This window comes from Phyllobates terribilis, unplaced genomic scaffold (genome assembly GCF_046119375.1).
Source record: "Phyllobates terribilis strain yellow unplaced genomic scaffold, ASM4611937v1 Scaffold_3__8_contigs__length_932513732, whole genome shotgun sequence".
NCBI classification, from domain to species: domain Eukaryota; kingdom Metazoa; phylum Chordata; class Amphibia; order Anura; family Dendrobatidae; genus Phyllobates; species Phyllobates terribilis.
In genome coordinates, this window is record NW_027362763.1 from 220483927 (window position 1) to 220508272 (window position 24346).

Sequence of the window (24346 nt, forward strand, 5' to 3'; positions counted from 1 at the left end):
CTATAATGGGTACCTGCTCTGTCTGCGAAAAACACAGATTGAATGCATACGTGCACTCATGGACATTTGAATTACTAAAAGTGCTAATAACAGAACCACCTATTCAAATTTATAAATGGATTTCACATGTGCGCGATTTTTTGCTGAACAAGTGGTCCATATAAAATCGCAGTGACATGTCCATTTGTACTATTAGATAGGTGAAGGCGGAGAAACATTTTTTTTTTTCACCTGAGAAAAACTGATGAAAATCAGTCCAAACTCTGATAAAACTTATATGACACTCTGCTGAAAATTTTCCTGTATGTGAAAAAAACTGAGGTGTGAATGAGCCCCTATGGCTCTTTACTATCTTGAATCTTATCACTATGAATAATAAATGATTATATCACTTCTTTGCCTATTCAGCTATGTACTTTCACAGATTTTCATACCTTACTTGCAGACATGATTCATGTGTCTGATTCCATTTTTCACAATCTCCTCACGTCCAAGTGTTTGGTAGGTAACATTTCATTTTATGCTACATTACATACCATATAGGTGATTTATTGCACCTTGCAGACATAGGAATCACTGTGGCGCCTTTTGGTTTGTGCAACACTCCAACTCACATGAAATGAATTCTTTACAGATAATTTATTTATTATCTTCTGCTGTAAAACGTAACAGTGATTGGAGCCTAATAACAAAGAATTATCTTTTTTTGTGTAGCGGTATCCTGTTTAATAATTATGCATATAAAAAAACTTTGTCTGGAGCCTTTACTGTAAGTAATTGTGTAATGAATCGGGCCTTTAGAGTTTGCTTTTTAACAAGCAGAGTTTCTATAGCAATAAAACTCAGTCACTTGCTGCTTGAACACAAAGTAATGGGCCATAATCGATGTAAAAGGTATTGTCAGAGTCATTTCAGTAAAATATTTCTCTACTTCTCTTTGGAATTTGATATAATTTGTGCTCATTTTGCTCAGTAATGAAAACTTGGGGAAAATAGGTTCCTTACTGAAGCACAGGCACAGCAGTGTGTTGTGTGAAGAGGTCATTGATTTTCATAGCATGGAGTCTTAAGTGTCCTTTTATAGCTGTCTGATAAATACATGGCAAAACAAAAGTTTCTAATTGTCTGTACAATGATTTGTAGCATTCTCTCTTTGAATATTTATACTGCAATTCTTCAGTTACATTGAATCAGATATTTCAGTACTGATCTTATCACTATATTGTAAGAAATATCTTTTTATAAGATTCCTACCAAAGATATTTCTTATAATAAAGTAGTTTATTCGGATTCTACCATCCTATATGAAATGTAAAGAGTATTTAAAGGGAACCTGACCCGTGTAACACTTACATCTGAATCCAGTGTAACCCTGAAGCTGCATTTATACTTAAAGGGAACCAGTCTCCAGGTTTGACCGATATGAGATCCGGACACCACCTTTCAGCCCTCACACACAGCATTCTATAATACTGTATATAAGCCCCTCATCCGACCAAGAGAAGAAAAAGAGCTTTAATTATACTCACCTGCAGGATGGTCTGGTCCTAGGGATGTTGCTCGTCTTGGTCTGGTGCCTCCCTTCTTTCAATGCCATCTTCCTTGCTTCACGTGGATGACGCGTCCCTCCATCATCCACACAGTCTTCCCAGCATTGTGCTACTGCGCAGGCGTACTTCTCTGCCCGGACGAGGGCAGAGTAAAGTACTGTAATGTGCATGCATCGAGGCTCTTTGACCTTTCTCGGCACCTGCGCACTGCAGTACTTTGCTCTGCCCTCATAAGGGCAGAGATGTACACCTGCGCAGTAGCACGATGCCAGGGAGACTGTGTGGATGATGGAGGGACGCGTCATCCACACAAAGCTAGAAGGAGGACAGCATCGAAAGAAGAAGGGAGGTGCCAGATCAAGGTTGACCACACTCCTTGGACCTGACCACCATCCCCCAGGTGAATATAACAAATGCTCTTTTTCTTGTCTTGAAGATCGAATCAGTGGCTTGTATACAGCATTATACAATGTTGTATATGAGGACTGAAAGGTGGTGGCCGTATCTCTTATCGGTCAAACCTGGTGACAGGCTCCCTTTAAAGTTTATGGTGTACAAGCATTCTTAAGAACTCTCGTTTCCAATAATGTTTCAGGGTAAACAGGCTGTAAAATGTCCGATGAATGAGTAAAAATTGTTCATTCGTTGAATGAAGTAATTTTTTATGCAGGGCAAAAGATCATCATTCCCGTGAGTGCATAGTTCTGTGCCAACAGCATTGCACTGAATGATCTATTACAGATCATTAAAGAAACCATACCATGAAGTTTTTTTTTCACTAAATCTGTGTATATGTAGTGTGTGTGTTAATATACTCACCTACCACCGCCTTCTCTGGTATTTCAGTGACGTCACCGTTTTTCAGACTCTCTGGTTACTCTATGTATGAGCCAAAAGTCTCTTTTAAAATGTAAGCCTGTGGGGTCTCATTTTGATGCTCCATTGACTTGTATTGTAAAAGCTACTGGAAGAGCACAGTGTGACCTGAAGAGTCTGCAGAGTGGTGACATCACTGAGAAGAGGAGCAGTACAGCGCTGTATCCCAGAGAAGGCTGCAGTATTTACATTTTATTATTTCAAAAATGAGGGAAGCTTCAGTTTCATCTCCTTTACTGATCAATAAATTCAATCTGCTGACCTAACCACTCAGTCACATAGTATACATCCTCTTATAGTATTATTTTTTGTCTTTTTACCATAATTTATTTTTATGAGGTATTATTTATCAGTACTTCATTATTCATACAGTAGAGAACCACAACATGAACTTCAAATCAGATCTGTGAGTTTAATAAAGGGATTTAGTGGTAGCCTATTGAAAGTGTCAAGGGAAAACCATAATCTGGTCATAAGGGCCAAATTTACTGAAATATACAGCATATTAACAATTTGATAAGGCGGATAATTATTTTTAATCATGTACAAAGACACTCCTTCTTTGACTTCTGACAAATTAACTAGGGATTATTCCCACCAAAAATGAGTGAGGCGGCAAATCATACAAAGGCAGTGAGAGGAATGGCGCTCGTAACATAATAAGGGTGCATTGAGCACCTAACATTTGGATTTAAAATAATATTCAGAACAACGGAGGAACAAATTACTAAGTGAAAGATATTATTTTTGTTGGTGTTAAATCCCCAACATGGCTATGTGATTACCTTATAATGTATTTTGGGTCTGAGGATCTGTATAATGTCTAAATAGAGATGAATTGGTGGAATTTTAAACGCTTAGTTTTCTCTTAAAATGTTAATGTGTGGCCAAGAGTTGCAATCACTCCTAATTATTTAGAAAAAAATCTTTGTTTTTTTAAGAAAAATGCATAATGGCTAAGGGTGATTTCAGAGGTTCTCCCGATCATATATTTGAAGGCATGCTTATTCAGCTTTAAAAGACTACATTTGTCACATACATTTAAAAGGGTCTGGGCAATTTAACCCGTATGTTTAAATGACTTGTAAGTAAGGCTTTCTAAATGTATTGCTTGCTCTGGCTTCTTTGCTTTACAACTATTCAAACTGTAGCTCCATAAAAAATGATTGTCGCTACAAGCTCTGGATTGTTATAAATGTGTTCTGACAATAATGACCAAAAATGCGTTGCACATAAAGTGTAAGCCTGTGTAACCGGCCATACAAAAGTGACTTACGTCTGAGAATTGCTGCTTCAGGTTATTTTAAATTAATGAGAGTTTCAGAGCAAACATTGAATTTTTTTGTTTTACTAAGTAGAAAGATGTGTGGGTCCCTCCAGGCCAAATAAAACTGTAAGTGATGTTTGCGTTTCACTACATTGATCTTCTGTTGCCAGAAATCTTTAGCAACACTTAAGATGTATAGAAGCACCCTCAGAGCACTACTGAAAGCTGGAAATAGCATACAAACTTAATCTCACCTGTATCTGATGATGTCATCTGTGGGAGAGCATCTTCCTTGCTATGTCTTTCTAAGTAGTCATATTCCAACAAAAGCTTATTTTCCCTGCACTTTTAAGGTACATATATTGTATATGTTGACTATGTTAAGAACTGGAGCATTTTGTTTAGTAGAGACTAGACATTATGTTTTATTTTCAGATAGATTCATTTAAATTAAATTAAAAGCTTTGTAGCCAATTTTTATTCTTCTGATGCATCTTAAACTAAAAATGAAGCAACATTTTAAATAGTATTCATTATAAATGTCCTTAAAGGGAACCTGTCATCTAGTTCATGCTGCCCAAACTGTTTTTATAGAAAATTTACTTTAAAATCCGGTCAGAGTCATGTTTTGAAATAAGTTCAATTCCGACCCGCCTGTCTCTTTCCAGCTCTATTGTAGGTGATTGACAGGTCTGTAACCATGTCCCAACACTGACTCGTAGCTGGATCTAATGCTGAGCAGGGCAATGTCTGGGCATAGTTACAGCCACCGCTCACTATGTACTGAGCACTGACAGAAGCCACGCTGGCCGACCACTATGACTGATATAAAGAGGCTGCCGGGAGAAATAAAGTTAATGTTTTCCTGGCAGCGGGGCTCTCAATTTGCTGGACAGGTCTAGGACACTATTAACCTGAAGAATAACCACACATCTGCAACTTAATAGGGTTTTTAACATGACATGTTCCCTTCAATAATATCCACCTAATTGTTAGTGAATATTAAAACTTCTTAGCTTGCTATATGTTTTGCATCTTTAATTCCCCACTGTTTGTACATTATATTGTAATTTTGTATCAACCTTTATTTGAAATATAGGTACCGTTTTTTTGGACTATAAGACGCACTTTTTTCCTCAAAAATTTTGGAGGTAAATGGGGGGTGCGTCTTATAGTCCGAATGTTGGGGGGGGTGTATATTTATGTGTGGTGTGGGGGGAGCGGTATCGGTGGAGGAGCGGGGCACAGGGGGCAGCAGCCGCCTGCTGCAGCCTACACTGTCCCTGCTGCTAAAGAAAATGAATATTCACTGCTCCCCATGCCCATGGGGCATGGGGAGCAGTGAATATTCATGCTCCTTAGTTCCGTACACAGTGTATCAGCAGCTCTGCGGCTCCTGCTGCTGCCGGCTATCTCCTGTGCCCGCTGTTAAAGGACATGAATATTCAACCTCTATCCACGCCCATGGGCATGGGGAGGGGGTGAATATTCATGCCCTTTAATGAGCGGGCACAGAAGATAGCTGGCAGCAGCAGGAGCAACAGCGCGGCTCCGCTGTGTGCCGGCTATGAAAGAGAGTGAAGTCACTGCTCTCCGTGCACAAAGTCCGTGGAGAGCAGTGACTTCCGGCAGCTGATCACTCCTTGTGAGCCGCGCATGGCAGTGACGTCATGCGCGGCTCACATGGAGAGATCAGTGCGGGCAGACAGGAAGCAGCACTGGAGGAGAGAAGAGAGGTGAGTAGGAGTGTTTATTTTTTTTTAATGTGCAGCATGATGGGGTTTAGGGGGACCATGCATACCAAGACAGGGATTAGGGGTGCCATGCATACCAGGACAGGGATGAGGGGTGCCATACATACCAGGATAGGGATTAGGGGTGCCATTCATACCAGGATAGGGATTAGGGGTGCCATGCATACCAGGATAGGGATTAGGGGTGCCATGCATATCAGGATAGGGATCAGGGGTGCCATGCATACCAGGATAGGGATGAGGGGTGCCATGCATACCAGGATAGGGATGAGGGGTGCCATGCATACTAGGACAGGGTTGAGGGGTGCCATGCATATCAGGATAGGGATGAGGGGTGCCATTCATACCAGGATGAGGATTGCTGTGCCATGCATACCAGGATGGGGATTGCTGTGCCATGCATACCAGGATAGGGATTAGGGGTGCCATGCATACCAGGATAGGGATTAGGGGTGCCATGCATACCATGATAGGGATGAGGGGTGCCATGCATACCAGGATGGAGGGATGCCAGGCATACCAGGATGGGGTTGGGGACCACGTATAAAAGGAAGGGGGGATGCATATATACCAGGATGGGGGATAATGTCAGAAATTGGGGGACATTACCCCTATACCAGTGTCAGCAGAAGACCCCCTTCCCCTTAAAAGTGCATCATAACCACATTTTTTGCTTACATTTTTTTTTTTATTTTCCTCCTCTAAAACTTAGGTGTGTCTTATGGTCCAGTGAGTCTTATAGTCTGAAAAATACTGTATATGCATTATATAAAATGATATATAGAGGAGATTTTTACCATATATATATATTTTTATATAGTCTTTTCATTAGCATAATGTAATAATAATAAGCAGTGTCTTTGATTTCTGTTTCTACGCCCTTATCCTTGCATGTACATCCTGTGCATCTACAGTCCATGGCAGGGTTGCAAATATCACCAACAGCCAATGATTTTTTTAACAATATATTGGAAAACCATAATAAAATATTATAATTTTATGTTCTATATTTCCACAGCCTGTACTACAAATACTATATAATACTAATAGAAACACCTATTCGCCATTTACTATAAACTGTAAAATGATGAAAGTAGAGGTCATAATACCAGTTTCTCCAGCTTCAAAAAAATCACGGACACAGAAAACATTTTTTAGGGCCAGAAGAAAAAAGTGTCCTATTTTTAAAGATTGTCTAGAAATGTCCGAACAGTTGGCAAATTGCTCTATGTGATGCACATCACAATACTTTATCAATAACTGGTACTTGATGGACATTTTATAATTTATATGCAAATTAAAACTAACACTATAGGGAAGATTTATTGAGTTATTTGGAACATTTGCCTAGCAGAAATAAAGTTACAAATTTGGGCATGTCCCTGTCTTTCACAAAAAAAAGTATTACTTTTCTCATTTTCCAGAGCTTATGCCATGGTTCAAAAATCAGCTGGTACTTGTCGGACAGATTTACAATATTTTGAACCAACAAAATGCTCTAAATTTATTAAGAGGATTGCGCTGCCACTTGCCATCTTTTACTCCAGGACATTGCTGCTTAGGACTGCCATATGAAATGGCAGTGTTAATGACTCCCCTCCTTTTATGATCTATTGTCTTCTCATAAGTAATATTAACCCTGAACTGAAGACTGAACTCTTCTAAGCTGATTTGACCAAAACAAAAAGTTGAGCTGATCTTTGATTTGATCATATGTCAGCATAGAAGAGTTCTTGAGAAGAGAAATAACTCAGTATAACTCCGCTTCTCTTTTAGGGCAAGATTTCACTACATTTAGCATACAATATTATTTAAATTAACCTTTTGAGAGCATAAATTATGATACATATTATATTATAGTATAGTATATAAATAAATTAATATGGCTAAAAGAAAATATATCTAACACATTTTAAATTAGTTCTGTATTTTAGACGGTGCAAATAAAGAGATGCTTGCAATGCAATAAGTAGTCGAAAACCACATTTACTGTTCTGTGAATTGTTAATATTACCACTATTCATTCTAAAATAAGTTATATCCTCAAATTTATTACAAACCGAACTGCAAATCTGCAATAACAACTCATTACACAGGGATCTCTTAGATTTAAAACTATTATTTTTAAAGCAAAGTTTAATGCTAGTCACACAAGCAGGGACGGACACAGACAGAAGAGGGCTCCTGTGCAAGGACAATAGCTCATGATATTACACCCGCATATGTGTCTGGGGCAAAATCTGCTTTCTGCTTTGCAGGAGGAAGTGGCTTACATTATTTTTTGGGCTGGAGTGTGGCTGCACTGCTTACACAATGATATGTCCGCCCCTGAGCAGAACTTTTTCTTTTTTGACATGACACATATCTACATATAGTTTGTAGATACCACTGCATGAGTATGAATGCATAAGTGTATGGACAGAATAATGAAATGTTACTTCACTAGATACAACTGATCATATGTGCGATTGAAAGGGTTAGAATGGCTTTAAACGATTTAGAATATAAATTAATCATCACATGTGAAGATATGTTGTCCATATAGGCAAATCATTAACATTTACATAATATTAAAGCATGTGAAGCCAATTTAGAAATTAGCTACTTAAAGAGAACCTGAATGTATGGATTTTACTAAAGTAACTAGAGTTTAGGCTGTTGGGTCATAAAGGGATAATAAACATCATACTTGTAGTTATCCAGTGTTTCAGTACTGAGAAATCAAGCTTTGAAGCAACATGTAAATTACTTTTAAAGTGCATTGGAGGGTGGGAGGCTTGTCAAGAGCAGCAAGGCACCCACAATTCACTTTATGGCTAATTTTCTAGTGCCTTCAACATTTGCATTCTCAGCACTAGCACATCTGGATAGGTTTGCTTTCAGATATATATGCAATGGATTACAAAATGAAATAATGAGAGAAGAAATAAAACATTAAAAAGCCCAGAAAGTAACATGTACCATATAGAAATTCATTATAAGAAGAATAATATTGTCCATTATGTGGCTAGTATAAGTATAAACAGAAAATAGTCAAAGCAAAGGAAATGGTATCTCTGTAGCTAATTTTTTAGGTTATGCTCAGGATTGATGTTGTGTCCATACTTTCAAAGTATTGCACATATTTTCCATTCCAAATAAACACAAATTCCTACTCCAGTGAAATCCTTACCAATTGGATTCTGTTCTACTCTGTTAATCAGTAGAACACTGGTAAGTAGAGCAATATGAATAAATGGTCCAAATGCCCTTGAAACCTAACTCTAAAAATGAACCATGAAGAATGTTTTATTTTTGAAGCCTTCAGATGATGTGACATTACAAGTGTGATACATTACATGGACTTGGATGATCTCAGTACATAGTTATCGCTTGGCTTGGAGACAAACAGTAACACATTAGTTGAATGCCCATTTGTGACATTGGTAGGTAAATACTACCCTTAGCTAAGGAGCAAACACAAATTACAATAATTCATCTGACTTTTCCACCCAATTATTACTTGTTACTGGATGGTCCCTTTTACCAGCTTAGCAGACGTTAGCAGACAATGTAAGTTTTACTAAAACTAAAACTCATTAACAATTCTACATGCTGAAATGCATAAACAGGGGTTGGAAAAATTCTAAACAATCCTTCCCAAGAAACTGATACTCAACAGGGGCTTAGACTCACATCTAGTCCCATCTGAAAATGGAACCACATTTGTCTTAAATAAAGCCAAGGGGCTTAACTAAAACTATTTAGGTATAGATTCATAACCAAAATCTCTCCTGTATGAAAAAATAGCATTGACAAAAAAATTACTGGATTAATTGACAGGATATGATTGTATATTGTATTTGTTCGTATGCATGCAGAACCAATCAAATGGATTGCTTATCCATAACCCTTAGATTAAAATTAACCCTTTTGCTCAGAGAAGAATTTGCAATTATATTCTGACTATATATTATACCTCTAGAATCTGATATTACAAAGTTAAAAGTGTTGTCTGATGAAAACGTTATAACCAGATAGGTGATAACTTATTGATTGGCGGTGGTCCACCCGCATGTGACCCGTACTGATAGGCAGAACAGAGCACTTTTATCTTCACACTAGTATGGAACAGAAGTACTCATTGTCCACCGCTGCTCCATTCACTCCATATGGGGCTGTCAAGCGCTGTACTCTTTCCAGTGCTTTTTCCAGCAGCCCACTAGAACGTGAATGGAGTAGTGGTTAGCTATCCTGTCTGCTGCTGCATTTTGTAATTTTGATAAAAGTCCCCCATAGAAGATACAAATTCCCTGTTTTCCCAATCGAAGCAGATCCCAGCAGTTGGACTCCATCAATTAGTAAGTTATCATTTAGGCTTTGGATAGTTGATAACTTGTTTTCAATGGACAACACGTTTAAATAACATAATTGTGGATGTTTTGAATTGGTTTGCTGTAGTTTAGGTGTATCAATTGAGATACTTTCAACATTTTGCTGCACATTATAAAGGAGCCTGAAATAATTGCTATAGCTAGTCCCCATATTATTTTCCCACTTAAATTCTATCTAGCTTTAAAGATTAAAATATAAAAATCCTAATGATATTTTGACATTCTCTAAATTACATAATTCAAATTAATACCGTAAAGAAAATAAATAAATTTACTTTTCCACTTCAGCTGCTATCTAATCTTTATATTTGTGTGGGTTCGTTTACACAAACTGACCGGCGGCATTAAATGAATCCCCATCCACAATTGGCTTGGGGATCGGCGGTCATTTAAAAGCCTGTTTACACACGCAAAGCACTCTGGTGATGAGAATTGAACAATATTGTAATTGAAAAAAATAATGTAATATATCGTTCAGTATGCATAGGCGGCCATTGTTCTCGGCAGCACAAATCTTGCTTACAGCGGATGATGTGCTGCAAAGAATAATGATCTTTTGTGCAACACAAAAGATCATTTCACCTGGTGAATGAGCGTTTTGGTTATTTGATGGGTTATTTGCAGCCTGTTTAGACTGCAAGATTATCATGAAACGAGTTTTCTTAAGAATGTTCGTTCGTAATAATCTTGTAGTGTAATAGACATTATCTAACTACACTTTGTTTTGTTCAACCTATTGCAGGAAGAACCAGGTATAGAGAATGAGTGCAAACATTTACAAGACACATGAACATCGTGTCTCTTTTAGCCCTTTCCACAATGGAGATTTCGACAGATAGTGTGGTAGGATAAAACAAGAGTCAACAGGATTGGGTATGACATGATAGATTATGTTAAACAATGAAGAAAAACTATGTAAATCTTTTATTATAGTTCCATTTGTATAAATAAATAATTTTTATGTATGTGTAATGTAGTCATTTTGTAAGGTTGGGTTATACATTTCAATAAAATATTGTGCAGGAAAATTTAACATGACTGACTTGTCTCTGTACTTTAATTATAGGTTGGTCATCTACTTTGCATTTTGAGGATGAACGGCCATCTTTCAGCAAGTGAATATACAATGAATTAAATATTTTATTTTACCTTTTATATTACAATGCTACCCCTATATGCTGTAATATACAGACAATCTTTGCTCAAAATTGCATTTTTCTCCTTTTTTCTCTATATATTAAAATGTATGTGCTATAGGCTTCTCTAGAGCAAATGGGTTAAAAATGCTGACAAACACAAAGTTCTTTCAGGGAATTAAAATCTCCCTTTGCTGGCATTAATCCTTGGGAGCGGGTATATGTTATGCTCCCCAATTTGTTATAAGAACCCCTAATAAAACATCGAAACTTTACAAATCAGTTTGTGTTTCAGGCTATGGTTTGTCAGCAAATAAAGAGAGTGTTATTAGTAATCCTGTCACTGAATCCATAGTCTTTAACTAAGTTGCTTCTGAAATAAATAAGATTTGTGTTACAAAAGGAAGAGTAATAAGAAGAAAGTATTAGTACGTAAGTGTTAATTGATTCCATTCCAGATGATCTCTTCGTGTTGCACTGTGCTGCTTTGATCTTGCTTGACTTTCATCTTCCTCCTCATCACTGTCATCTGAGTCACCACTTGTGCTGTCTTCTTCTTCATCATCATCTTCATCATCTTCCACCTCTTCTTCTTCCTCACTTTCACCTTCTTCAGGGACATTAGTTTCATATTTCTATTATAGACAAAATAGAGACATTTCAAATAATAAACAATACTAATCGCAAACATGAATTAAGATGTCTAAAAAAAATAAGTCCCTCAAAAATCTGCAGATCTATGGCCATTGTAAGTATTGCAACACAACACAAGGAAGGGCATGGATTAATTGGGAAGGGTTTAAGATGCCCTAATGTGTATCGAAATTTTGGGGAAACAAAACTAGTCTCAAAAAAGCCAACCAAGTTGATGTGCAAAGTTTGAGAACTGTTTTAAAAAATCAAATTTAATATCTAGCATCAACTGTGATAAATTTGTAACACCTTCAAATTTTTCATTTTAGGCTTGCCCCACATAAGGCCCTTGGGTCGCATGCAGCCTGTCAAAGGTTTTCTTGTCATCTGCAGAGAACCGGGGGAGTCCAGTTATCATCTTTTTAGATTCAAGTGTATTTACGCCTTTGAGATACAAATATATTTGAACATTTGATTTCCAGGACAGGGGCAGAGGAGCGCTCATCAGCGCCGGCCCCACCACAATGTACAGCAGCATGATGATCATGTCGCTGACCTCATGATACTGCTGCTGTTATGGCAGTTCCATTTGCTGCATGGAGGATCAAAAGATTACATGTCTTGACATATTACTGTATATGGGAGGGGAGGGAAGGAGGTATGGAGCAGTGTGTTACTGTGATCCCTCTTTTCCATTGTTAAGGGCATACTGGGAGTAGTATTCATGTACATGTACTGACAGTGGTTCTGGCGCTGCATTCATGTATTGACAGTAGTTCTAGTGCTACATTCATGTACTAACAATTGTTCTGATCTTGTACACATGTAGCTATCCATAACGTGCTTCATGGCTATGTTAAAACTGAAAAATCCTCAAAACTTAAGAGTTTTCATACTATGACGAGTGTTTGGTGAATTTCTGCACAAATTCTCCAAATCCTCCTCAAATACTCAAAACTCGATTCTGGTGATATATTTGTGTAATAACAGTGGTACAAATGTACAATTTTCTGCAGTGCTTGGGAATGGTACAGTATGACAATGTAGCCCTTGGACTAACATAAGTTGTGTTTCCCTGGGCTAGTGTAAGTTTACACTTTACATACAGAGGTGCTTGAAAGCTTGTGAACCCTTCAGAATTTTCATATTTCTGTACAATTTTAACCTAAAACTACATCATATTTTTACACAAGTCCTAAAAGTAGATAACATCTTTTAAGCTCAGACTATTAAATCTGTTGCTATTGCTTTCTGCTATCAGCTAAACTTTGTCACACTTGAGGTCCCACTTTTGTTTTAGCATTAAGATGCTGTTTACACCTTCAACTCTGCTGCTACAGGAACCTGATAACAAATTGATTTCTACTAATACTGGTGCTGTACACAGCTACAACTCTGCTACATTTGGTGTTTCTAGTCTTGCTTGTTCATCTGCCATCCTGCATACCCTGCTGTTCTGATCTTTGCTGTTCTACGTGTCATCCAGCAGTTTCAACTCCAGTGCATCATTGTCTTTCATCCCTGCTGATCATCCTGACCTACTGCTTAAAGAATCCACCCTAACAGGTGAGCACATAACACAATACTCATACCAGGGATAACAAATTGTTGCCTTTGTATCCTGAGGACTTGCATGGACAACAAAGGTTGCACAGGTTGTGCATGAACTCTCAGCTCGTATGCACACACTGCTTAGAACTTCTGCTGTTAACTTTTCAGCTCCTCAACACCTGCCACAGCAGTCCTCAAACCCAGGACTTTCTACTCCGGAAATATCTCAACATCTGCCTACTCCTTCCAGTTTTGATAGAGATCCTAAGGCTTGCCAGGACCAATGCATTGTACATTTTGAACTGTCCCCAACAATTTTTTTCTGATCAGTCAAAAGTGTCATATAATTTTTCTCTATTGTCTGGAGAAGCCTTTTCATGGGCAGCAGCATTATGGGAATGAGACAATCCTGTGATGCATTTGTTACCTCTTTTGCTGTCCACCTTCCATAAAGTGAACTAGATGTATTTGCTAAGCCACTGACTCTATACTCTAGCTTAGAAAAGGGATTAACTATGTGGGATGTTATACCATCTAGTTCTAACCTTGTTTTCTGTATTGGCCTAGAACAATGATGCTCTCTTGGTTATCTTCTATGCTGGTTTACCAGTAATATTAAGAGGGTTGTCCGGTAAAATGTGATAAGTCTCCAGTCACTCTGTGTGATTGCAGATTTATGAATCCCCCCAGCGCAGGCACTGTGTGCTTCGGGGATTCGCCGGTATGAGACCCGCTAATGTATGTATGTGTTATACATACCCCTGTCCCGTGGGCGCGACCTTGCTCTCGATACACTTGTATTGAGCGAGGCTGCACCTTCTAGTCAGACGTGCCCACTGGCCGTCCACATCAATAGACGTGGTGTGGCCTCACCCCATACCAGTGAATGGAGAGAGGCGGCGCTGAATGACCGGGGGTATGTATAACATATACATACCCTCCGGTCCCAGGTCTCATACCGGCGAATCCCCGAAGCACACAGTGCCTGCGCGGGGAAATTCATAAGTCTTCAGTAGAGATGAGCGGTGTTCGACTATAACTGTTCGCCAATCTCAAATTCGAGCTGTTTTGGGGGGTGTTTGATTCGTTCGACGAACGCGAACGATTTGCAAAAAATTCGGCTGTTCGCGGTTATGTTCGATCACTGTTCGTACACCAAAAGCGTGTCCTGCATGTCTGGCGCTATTTAGAGCACCAATCATGCAGGGATTGTCTGCCACTCACTGAAATGCCACAGCCATGGTGGTTGAGGCATTACAGTGGTTGCCCAAATCGATGGGAATAGTGCTCACAGTGAAACATGAAAAGCCGGCAATTCAGCAGCGGCATACACCGGTACCCGACAATTTAGAACAGAAAGAATAGAGTATCACACATAGATTAGATAGATAGAAACATGTCAGTCACATATATAAGAAGTACAGTGACAGTGTTGATTACTGTACTTGTCATTTAGTGTTAAAGTATTTATTAAAAAAAATATTAGTGTTTTCAAGCACCGTCTCTTTAAAAAAGCCGGCCGACAATTCAGCATCTGTAACCGACAATTTATAACAGAAAGAATAGAGCATCACACATAGATTAGATAGATAGAAACATGTCAGTCACATATATAAGAAGTACAGTGATAGTGTTGATTTCTGTACTTGTCATTTAGTGTTAAAATAAAGGATTTATTAAAAAAAAAATTGGCGTGGGGTTCCCCGTAATTTTAGTCTCTAGCGGAGGTTAAGCAGATGGCTGGGGCAGATGTTTGAAGCCAGGGAAGGGGGTAATACCCACGGAGCTTCCCAGGCTACTAATATCAGCCCCCAGCTGAATACCTAGCCTTTACTAGCTATTAAAATGGGGGACCCCCAAAATAATTGATGTGGGGTCCCCCCTGTTTTAATAGCTAGCAAAGGCTAGGCAGACAGCTGGGGGCTAATATTAATAGTCCAGGAATGGTGCCATGAATATCCATAGGATGCCATCTTCTGGCGCTGTACCCAACTCATCCAGGGCCCTGGTGCGGTGGCTCACTGGGTAATAAAGGGGTTAGGGCCAGCTTGGCATTATCAGCTGGCCCTAAGCCCGAAATTCATGGGGTCACGCCAATATTAGACATGACCGCCATGAATTTCTAGTAAAGAATTTAAAAAAACACAACACCCAGAATAAAGTCCTGTAATTGAAATAAACACACAATTTTTTAATGTTCTAAATTAAACCATACTTATCATCACGCCCGTTCATCTGAATGCCGTCACAGCGAGACACTGAGGAGCACAAGCATGCCTGCGCTTCTCAGTGTCTGTGGCATGGCAAGCTGGATGGCAGCTTTCGGCTGCGATCCAGCCTGTCATGTCATTGTAGCAGAGCTGAAGCTGTCGTGGGAACCATGGAAAGCTAAGGATCATGTTGCTTTATTATTTTACTTTTATTGCAGAAGACATTGGCTTCAGCTGGAATGGGCGTCATGGTAAGTATGGTTTAACTTAGAACAATAAAGAATTGTGTGTTTATTTCAATTAAAGGACTTTATTCTGGGTGTTTGTGTTTTTTTTTAACTTTGACTATGGGGTTAGTAATGGGGGTGCTTTATAGACGCCTCTCCATTACTAACCTGAGCTTGATGTCAGCTGGCATTATAAGCTGACATCAACCCCAGCCCTATTACCCCACTGCCACAGCTACAGGGCAGTGGGAAGAGCGAGGCTAAGTGCCAGAATTGGCGCATCCCACGGATGCGCCATTTCTGGGGCGGCTGACGGCTGGTGTTTCTAGCCTGGGAGGGGGCCAATATTCATGGCACCCTTCCTGGGCTATTAATATCAGCCCCCAGCTGTCTGCCTAGCCTTTGCTAGCTATTAAAATATGGGGGACCCCACGTAATTTTTTTTTTGGGTCCCCAATGGGAGTGATGGGAGTGCTTCTTTAACTCTACTAATACTGGTGGTGTACACACCTACAACTCATCTGCTGCTTCTAGCTCCGCTTGTTTGTCTATCATCCTGCACCCTGCTCTCCTGGTCATAGCTGTGCCATATGTCATCCAGCATTTCAAGCTCTGCTATATCATTGTATTTGGTCTATGTTACTCACCTTAACCTATGGCTTAAAGAATCCACCTCACCAGGTGAGCCCAAAACAAAGTGTTGGCATAGAGAAGTTCAGATTTGTGAATGATGAAGCGCAGGCATGCTTGTGCTCCTCAGTGTCTCGCTGTGACGGCATAAAGATGAGCTGAGGTCATGTCCAATGAACTCAGCTCACCTCATGCACGTCACTGACAGCGTGGGAGAATTGCCTGCGCTCTGCAGTGTCTATGAAGGATGGCATGCTGGATGGCAGCGCTCAGCTGCCATCCAGCCTGTCATCACAATGTCATCCCAGCATGGGAGAATTCTCCTGCTGAAGCGCTGAGCGCAGGAGAATTTTCCCACGCTGTCAGTGACGTGCATGAGGTGAGCCGAGTTCATTGGACATGACCTCGGCTCATCTGGATGCCGTCACAGCCAGACACTGAGGAGCGCAAGCATGCCTGCGCTTCTCAGTGTCTGCGGCAAAGGCAAGCTGGATGGCAGCTTTCGGCTGTGATCCAGCCTGTCATGTCAATGTAGCAGAGCTGAAGCTGTCGTGGGAACCATGGAAAGGTAAGGATCATGTTGCTTTATTATTTTACTTTTATTGCAGAAGAAATTGGCTTCAGCTGGAATAGGAGTGATGGTAAGTATGGTTTAATTTAGAACATTAAAAAATTGTGTGTTTATTTCAATTAATGGACTTTATTCTAGGTGTTGTGTTTTTTTTTAACTTTGACTATGGGGTAAGTAATGGGGGTGTCTTATAAAACGCCTCTGCATTACGAACCTGGGCTTGATGTCAGCTGGCATTATAAGCTGACATCAACCCCAGCCCTATTACTCCACTGCCACTGCTACAGGGCAGTGGGTAGAGCGAGGCTAAGTGCCAGGATTGGCGCATCCTGAGGATGCGCCATTTCTGGGGCGGCTGACGGCTGGTGTTTCTAGCCTGGGAGGGGGCCAATATTCATGGCACCCTTCCTGAGCTATTAATATCAGCCCCCAGCTGTCTGCCTAGCCTTTGCTAGCTATTAAAATAGGGGGGACCCCACGTCATTTTTTTGCAGGTCCCCCATTTTAATAGCTAGTAAAGGCTAGGTATTCAGCTGGGGGCTGATATTAGTAGCCTGGGAAGCTCCGTGGGTATTACCCCCTTCCCAGGCTCAAACATCTGCCCCAGCCGTCTGCTTAACCTCCGCTAGACAATAACACTTCGGGGAACCCCACGCCAATTTTTTTTTAATAAATCCTTTATTTTAACACTAAATGACAAGTACAGTAATTAACACTATCACTGTACTTCTTATATATGTGACTGACATGTTTCTATGTATCTAATCTATGTGTGATGCTCTATTCTTTCTGTTATAAATTGTCAGGTACTGTTGCTGAATTGCAGGCCAGCTTTTTTAAAGAGACGGTGCATGAAAACACTATTATTTTTTTTTAATAAATCCGTTAACACTAAATGACAAGTACAGTAATCAACACTGTCACTGTACTTCTTATATATGTGACTGACATGTTTCTATCTATCTAATCTATGTGTGATGCTTTATTCTTTCTGTTCTAAATTTTCGGGTATCGGTGTATGCCGCTGCTGAATTGTCGGCCGGCTTTTTTAAAGAGAGTGTCTTCTGAGCAATTTGTCAGCTTTTGGACACCTTTGAAGGTGTTTTCTATGTGTTTCTATGTGTTTTTGTTTGCCTGCCATTGGTTTTAACGGTGTTCGACGGTGTTCTAAGGTGTTCGACGAACAATTACACGAACATCCCGGTGTTCGATGCACCGAACCGAACCCGAACACTACGGGGGTGGCTCAACACTGCCAATGTTATCATGAAATTGTCATAGGTTTAGTTTTCTTTCCTTTTGAAGAATCTACAGCTATGTAGTTGTTGCCAAAAAAGTAGAAAATATAAACAGTGAACTAAATATGTCTACCACTGTGTCTTGACTAGAGATGAGCGTTGTTCTACTCGAACTGTTCGCCAATCTCAAATTCGAGCTGTTTTGGGCGGTGTTCGAGCCGGTCGGCGAACACGAACAATTTGAGAAAAATTCGGCTGTTCGAGGTTATGTTCGATAACTGTTCGTGCACCAAAATCATAACTGGATTTTTTCTCAGTAATGATGAAAATTAATGTTAATACGCAGTTTGAGTGTACAGCGGGGCGGGGGGAGGGGCAGGGGATGGATCTCTGCAGGAACAATGAAGATCTCCATTTTTTTTTCTCTTTCCCGCATTTGCAGTGGGGAGGTGCAATCTGTCAGCCTATCAGCAGCGCACACACGGAGCGAAGTGCTTTTTTTCACACAAGCAAGGGCATGTGTGATTGGCAGTGTATGTCACATGTCCTTGCCCTATAAGACCAAGCCATTTTCCCCGTCGCCACCATTTTCTCACTGCTGCAGCTGCGTGTTAGACGGCACTGCTGTTGCTGTGTGCGCTATACCTTGTTAATTTCAAGCCAATTTTCGCACAAATATACAGATAGCTTGGGAGTAGGGAATAGTTGTGATTGCAGTCCTTTTAAGGACTAGGTTACAGCATTTCCTACGACTTTTATCAGGCAGGTCTGTGCTCTTAAATAGATAGATTGTGGGAGTAAAGACTAATTGTAATTGGAGTCCTTTTCAGGACTAGGTTACATCAGTTCCTATCAGTTTTTGCCAGGCAGGTCTGTGCCAGTGCTGTGCAAGTTTTTTTCACAGCATTTGGCTGAATCTAGCAAAGCTAATCCTTTTTGGCCTATTGCAGAGTGTGTTAGTCAGTGGAGTAGCCTATCTGTGTTGCAAGATATACCACCTGTGTATAGAATACCAATTTTTTTACTGCACCTAGTGAAGTAAAATCTTTTGGGCATAGCATCATTCTATTAGTCCATCTATACTGACCTCCATCAGGTTGCAAACTGAATATAATTTTTTTCTGCATCTAGCTCTGAAAAAATATTTGGGCTTCTAGCAGTGTGTGGGACTTGGTCTATTAGTCCATCTATACTGACCTCCATCAGGTTGCAAATTAAAAATAATTTTTTTCTTCATTTAGCTCTGAAAAAATATTTGGGCTTCTAGCAGTGTGTGGGACTTGTTCTATTAGTCCTTCTATACTGACCTCCAGCAGGTTGCAAATTGAATATAATTTTTTTCTGCATCTAGCTCTGAAAAAATATTTGGGCTTCTAGCGGTGTGTGGGACTTGGTCTATTAGTCCATCTATACTGACCTCCATCAGGTTGCAAATTAAAAATAATTTTTTTCTGCATCTAGCTCTGAAAAAATATTTGGGCTTCTAGCAGTGTGTGGGACTTGGTCTATTAGTCCATCTATACTGACCTCCATCAGGTTGCAAATTAAAAATAATTTTTTTCTTCATTTATCTCTGAAAAAATATTTGGGCTTCTATCAGCGTGTGGGACTTGTTCTATTAGTCCATCTATACTGACCTCCATCAGGTTGCAAATTAAAAATATTTTTTTTCTGCATCTAGCTCTGAAAAAATATTTGGGCTTCTAGCAGTGTGTGGGACTTGGTCTATTAGTCCATCTATACTGACCTCCATCAGGTTGCAAATTGAATAAAAAAATTTTCTGCATCTAGCTCTGAAAAAATATTTGGGCTTCTAGCGGTGTGTGGGACTTGGTCTATTAGTCCATCTATACTGACCTCCATCAGGTTGCAAATTAAAAAAAAAATTTTTCTGCATCTAACCCAGCCAATAGTTTTGGCCTAATACCACAGTTTGGCCATTCAGCTCTGCTCGGTTACCATCCATTGTTTTTTTGTGCAAACAACTCCAGAGTTGTGAATTAGTTAACCACCAAATGAGTGGAAAAAGGCCTGCTGCTGGTGGAAAGGGGAATAGGCGTGTTGGGAAGGGGAAAAAAGGTTGTGTCCGTGGGGTAGGTGCAGAAGAAAGACCATCTTCCAGCCAAACTAAAATGTCTACTTCTTTTAGCGGACAATGTGATAAGATCCCTTTCTTACGGCCACGCCAATCGCTACAAATTCCAGATGAGGCACAAAAACAGCAGGTGCTTCAACGGATATCAAGTGCTCCTTTAAGTGGACTCTCCTCCACATCAACTTCAACATCACAAATACTCCAGTCCTCAAAGGTGTCACCCAAATCGCACTTGCTTACTCACAGCTCCCAAATCTCCAGCTGCCCGTCTGAGTATGAGGTAGAACAGATGGTTGAGTCTGCAGAGCTGTTTACTCATACTATAGCCTGGGAATCAGAGGTCGACTCCAGTGCTTCTATGAATCCAGACGAGGAAATGATCTGCACTGATGCCCAGAATCTTTATGAGTCGGATCCAGGACCAGACGCAGAAGGTTCTGACCATAATGTAGACCCTCATTCCCAAACTGTAACTCCTGTTGGTGGAGACAATGAGGAAGACGATGATAAGACTCAAATACCTGATTGGAGCGACAACTTTAGTTTTTTGTCAGGGCAGGAACAGGTTGGCTCTGAGGACGACGGGTGTGATAACGCACAGGGTGATGATGATGAGGTCGGAGATCCCACTTACTGTCAACCCACAGTCAGCCAAGAGATGAGGTCAGCAGAGAAGGTGGAGGAAGATGCTAGTGACGATGAGGTCAGGTTGCGCCTTCCTGGACAGAGACGTAGTACTGGAAGCACGTCAACAACTGCATCCTCAAACACAACTCTGCCTCTCACCACAAGTCGTGGTGGCTCTTCAGGTCGCATGGGTGCTAAGCCTTGCATAGCCTGGGCATTTTTTCAGATCGATAAAGATGACCCAACTCGTGTTATCTGTAACATTTGTCAGCAAAAGCTAAGTAGAGGCCAAAAAATACATAGTTTGAGTACTTCATGCATGAACCGGCACATGGACATGAAGCATAAGTTGCAGTGGGAAGCTCAGTGTGCTACAATGCGGTCTAGCCGGCCGGGCCAACCACCGTCTGCCATATCTTGTGCATCCGCGGCCTCTTCATACTCTGTGACTGGGGGGACAGCAGTCACACCTGTTTTGGGGCGCAGACCTGCCACCTCTTTACCCGCAACAGCCAGCGTGATTGGCAGGTCATCATTTTCTTTGGAGGTGGTAACACCAGCTGGTCTTGAGCGCTGTCCGACATCGATAGCACCACCTTTGGATCAAGGCAACCTAACATGTCCGCCTGCATCTTCCTCACAGACCGGCAGTTTGCCTGGGACACCCTTATCAACCCCGTCTAAGCACAATAGCCAGCCCTCGGTCCCTCAGATGTGGACAAGTAAAAGACCATTTCCTCCTAGCCATGAGAAAGCTAAGAGGTTGAATTTCACCATCTGCAAGCTCTTGGCTACAGAAATGCTGCCTTTCCGCCTGGTGGACACAGAGGATTTTCGAGACCTTATGTCCGTCGCAGTGCCCCAGTACCAGATGCCCAGTCGGCACTACTTCTCAAAGAAAGGTGTGCCTGCGCTCCACCAGCATGTCGCACACAACATCACCGCTTCTTTGAGAAACTCTGTGTGTGACAGGGTGCATTTCACCACAGACACTTGGACGAGTAGGCATGGACAGGGGCGTTACATGTCGCTGACTGGGCACTGGGTAACTATGGTGACAGCAGGACAAGGGGCTGCTGTCCAAGTCTTGCTGTCCCCACGAGTTGTGCGTCAATCCTCTTTATGTCATTTTTCCTCCACTGCTTCTGCCTCCTCAACCTCCTCTCGGTCTTCCACCTGCACCCAAAGCCTGTCTGGTCATGCCACAAGCTTTCTAACTGCGCAGAAGGGATCCTGCACACCTCCTTACTATGCTGGCAGTAGGGCTCAACGTCATCAGGCGGTTTTTACATTGAAATGTCTGGGAAATGTGAGTCACACAGCTGAGGAGTTGTGGTCAGCTCTGGAGAACCAATTTCATGAATGGTTGTCTCCACTGGACCTGAAACCAGGGAAGGCCGTGTGCGACAATGCTGCAAACCTGGGTGCGGCCCTTCGCTGGGGCAATGTCACACACGTGCCTTGTATGGCTCACGTGTTGAACCTGGTTGTCCAGCAATTTTTAGCCCACTATCCCAGACTAGATGGCCTTCTGCAGAGGGCACGGTCGCTGTGTGCTCACTTCCGCCGTTCGCATCCCGCAGCTCAGCGACTTACATCTCTACAGAAGTCGTTGGGCCTGCCACTTCACCGGCTAAAATGCGATGTGCCTACCCGGTGGAATTCAACTCTGCACATGTTGCAGCGACTGTGGCAGCACCGACAAGCCCTGGTGCAATACGTTCTGACGTATAGCCTGGGCCAACGAGATTCAGAGGTGGGGCAAATCACGCTGGAGGAGTGGTCTCAGATCAGGGACCTATGCACCCTTCTGCACAGTTTTGAAATGGCGACGAAGATGTTTAGTGCTGACGATGCCATTATCAGCATGACTATTCCGGTGATTTACATGCTGGAGCACATGTTAAACAGAATTCGGAGTCAGGTGGTGGCACAAGAGGAGGTGGAGGAAGTAGAGGAGGAGGAGTTGTATGCGGAAGGGCTAACATCTGCAAGGTCCAGACGGTCGGCAGCACCAGGGCGGCAGGCATGTGAGGGTGGGGGAGATGATTTTACCAGGGCGCATGGTAGCAGCCAAACTAGTGAGGAAGGTGCAGGAGCCCAGGAAGAAGTGGAGGACGAACTGATGGAAGACTCATCAGATGAGGGAGACCTTGATCACATTTCTGTTGTGCGAGGTTGGGGGGAGAGGACAGAGGAAGGAAGCATGATTGTTACCTCGCCACCAACACAACAGGGACTTGGTGCTCCTGGATGCGCAACACACATGAGTGCCTTCTTCCTGCACTACCTGCAACATGACCCTCGAATTGTGAGAATTAGAAATAATCCTGACTACTGGGTTGCCACACTGTTAGATCCTCGGTACAAAAGTAAATTTGCAGAAATTATTCCTGCCATAGAAAGGGATGCACGCATGCAGGAGTATCAGCAGAGACTGTTGCAGAATCTTACATGTGCTTTTCCACAAAATACCAGTGGTGCACGTAGTGAATCTCACAGTTCCAACTTGCCAACCGTGGTCTGTATGGAATTGTTCAATAAAGGGCCCAAAATTAAGATAACATAGATGGGAGAGGTCTCTATGAATAGGAATTCCTAAGTATTTGATACCCTGTGAGGGCCAGGCAAAGGGAAAGTTGGACTGGATGGAATCCTATATGGATTTAGGGAGGGAGACATCGAGGGCCTCAGACTTCGCTGCATTGATTTTAAAATTTTACCATGTAACAAAGTGATCTATTTCAGCCATAACAGCAGGGATGGATATATGTGATTGAGTGATATATACTAGGACATCATCAGCAAATAGAGAGGACTTGTACTCGGTGCCTCCCACCTCAATCCACCTAATATTGGGGTTATGGCGAATTGATGAGAGCAGGTGCTCCGTCACTAGGATGTATAAGAGAGGGGACAGAGGACATCCCTGCCTTGTCCCATTGGTGATTGTGAAAGGTGATGAAAATGTTCTGACGCACCCCCTGGGCCTTGGGACACCCGGAGCCGGACCCTTTTTGGTGGATGCTGGTGGTTGTAGTCTTCGTGGCGGCGATCCGGTTCCGTGGCTCAGGGCGGTCAAACCAGTGGCGGAACTATTTATGTGGTTTTGATGTTTAAATGTCCGACTACGCCACCCGTGGATTGCGGTCAGAGTGAACCGCCGCTACAGGGCAGACCGCTAAGGCTGGTGTTGTGGGTGCAGCAGAGCGTAGCATAACTCCCCACGGGAGGAGTATAGCCTCAGGGCAGTGTATGCGGAGGATGGGGGTGATGGTGCAGGGCAGCAGCAGTAACGACACGGAGTCAGTGATGCAGTTCAGGGCCTTTACTCACAGTTCTTATTATCCAGACCACGTCTGCAGGTAACGGCTGCCCACGTCGTACTGTGCTCACCAGGTGAGGGGCTCAGACAACTCCCAGATAACTTTGGAGCGCTTCACAGGACCCCCTTTGTGTGTCCTTTGTCTGGCCTTTCTTACCAACACTTCTGTCCGGCTGCCTCGGGCCTCCTCTTGGTAAACTTGGCGCCAGTTTCCCTGACCCTATGTGGTGCCTTCCTAGCGGGTGGAGCAAGGGGCTGCGCCACATAAAATGTCAGAGCCTCC

At 41.8% G+C, this 24346-nt stretch overlaps 1 protein-coding gene across 1 annotated transcript in view; it reads right to left on the reverse strand.

Moving 5' to 3' along the window:
- Nucleotides 1–5112: 5112 nt before the first annotated feature.
- Nucleotides 5113–24346, reverse strand: part of CLSTN2 (calsyntenin 2) — a 1504973-nt gene continuing 1485739 nt past the window's right edge. The window contains exon 17 of the mRNA XM_073674635.1: nt 5113–11591. Within this exon, the coding sequence (XP_073530736.1) occupies nt 11382–11591 (210 nt within the window). The 3' untranslated portion in view covers nt 5113–11381. The remainder of the gene's footprint in view (nt 11592–24346) is intronic.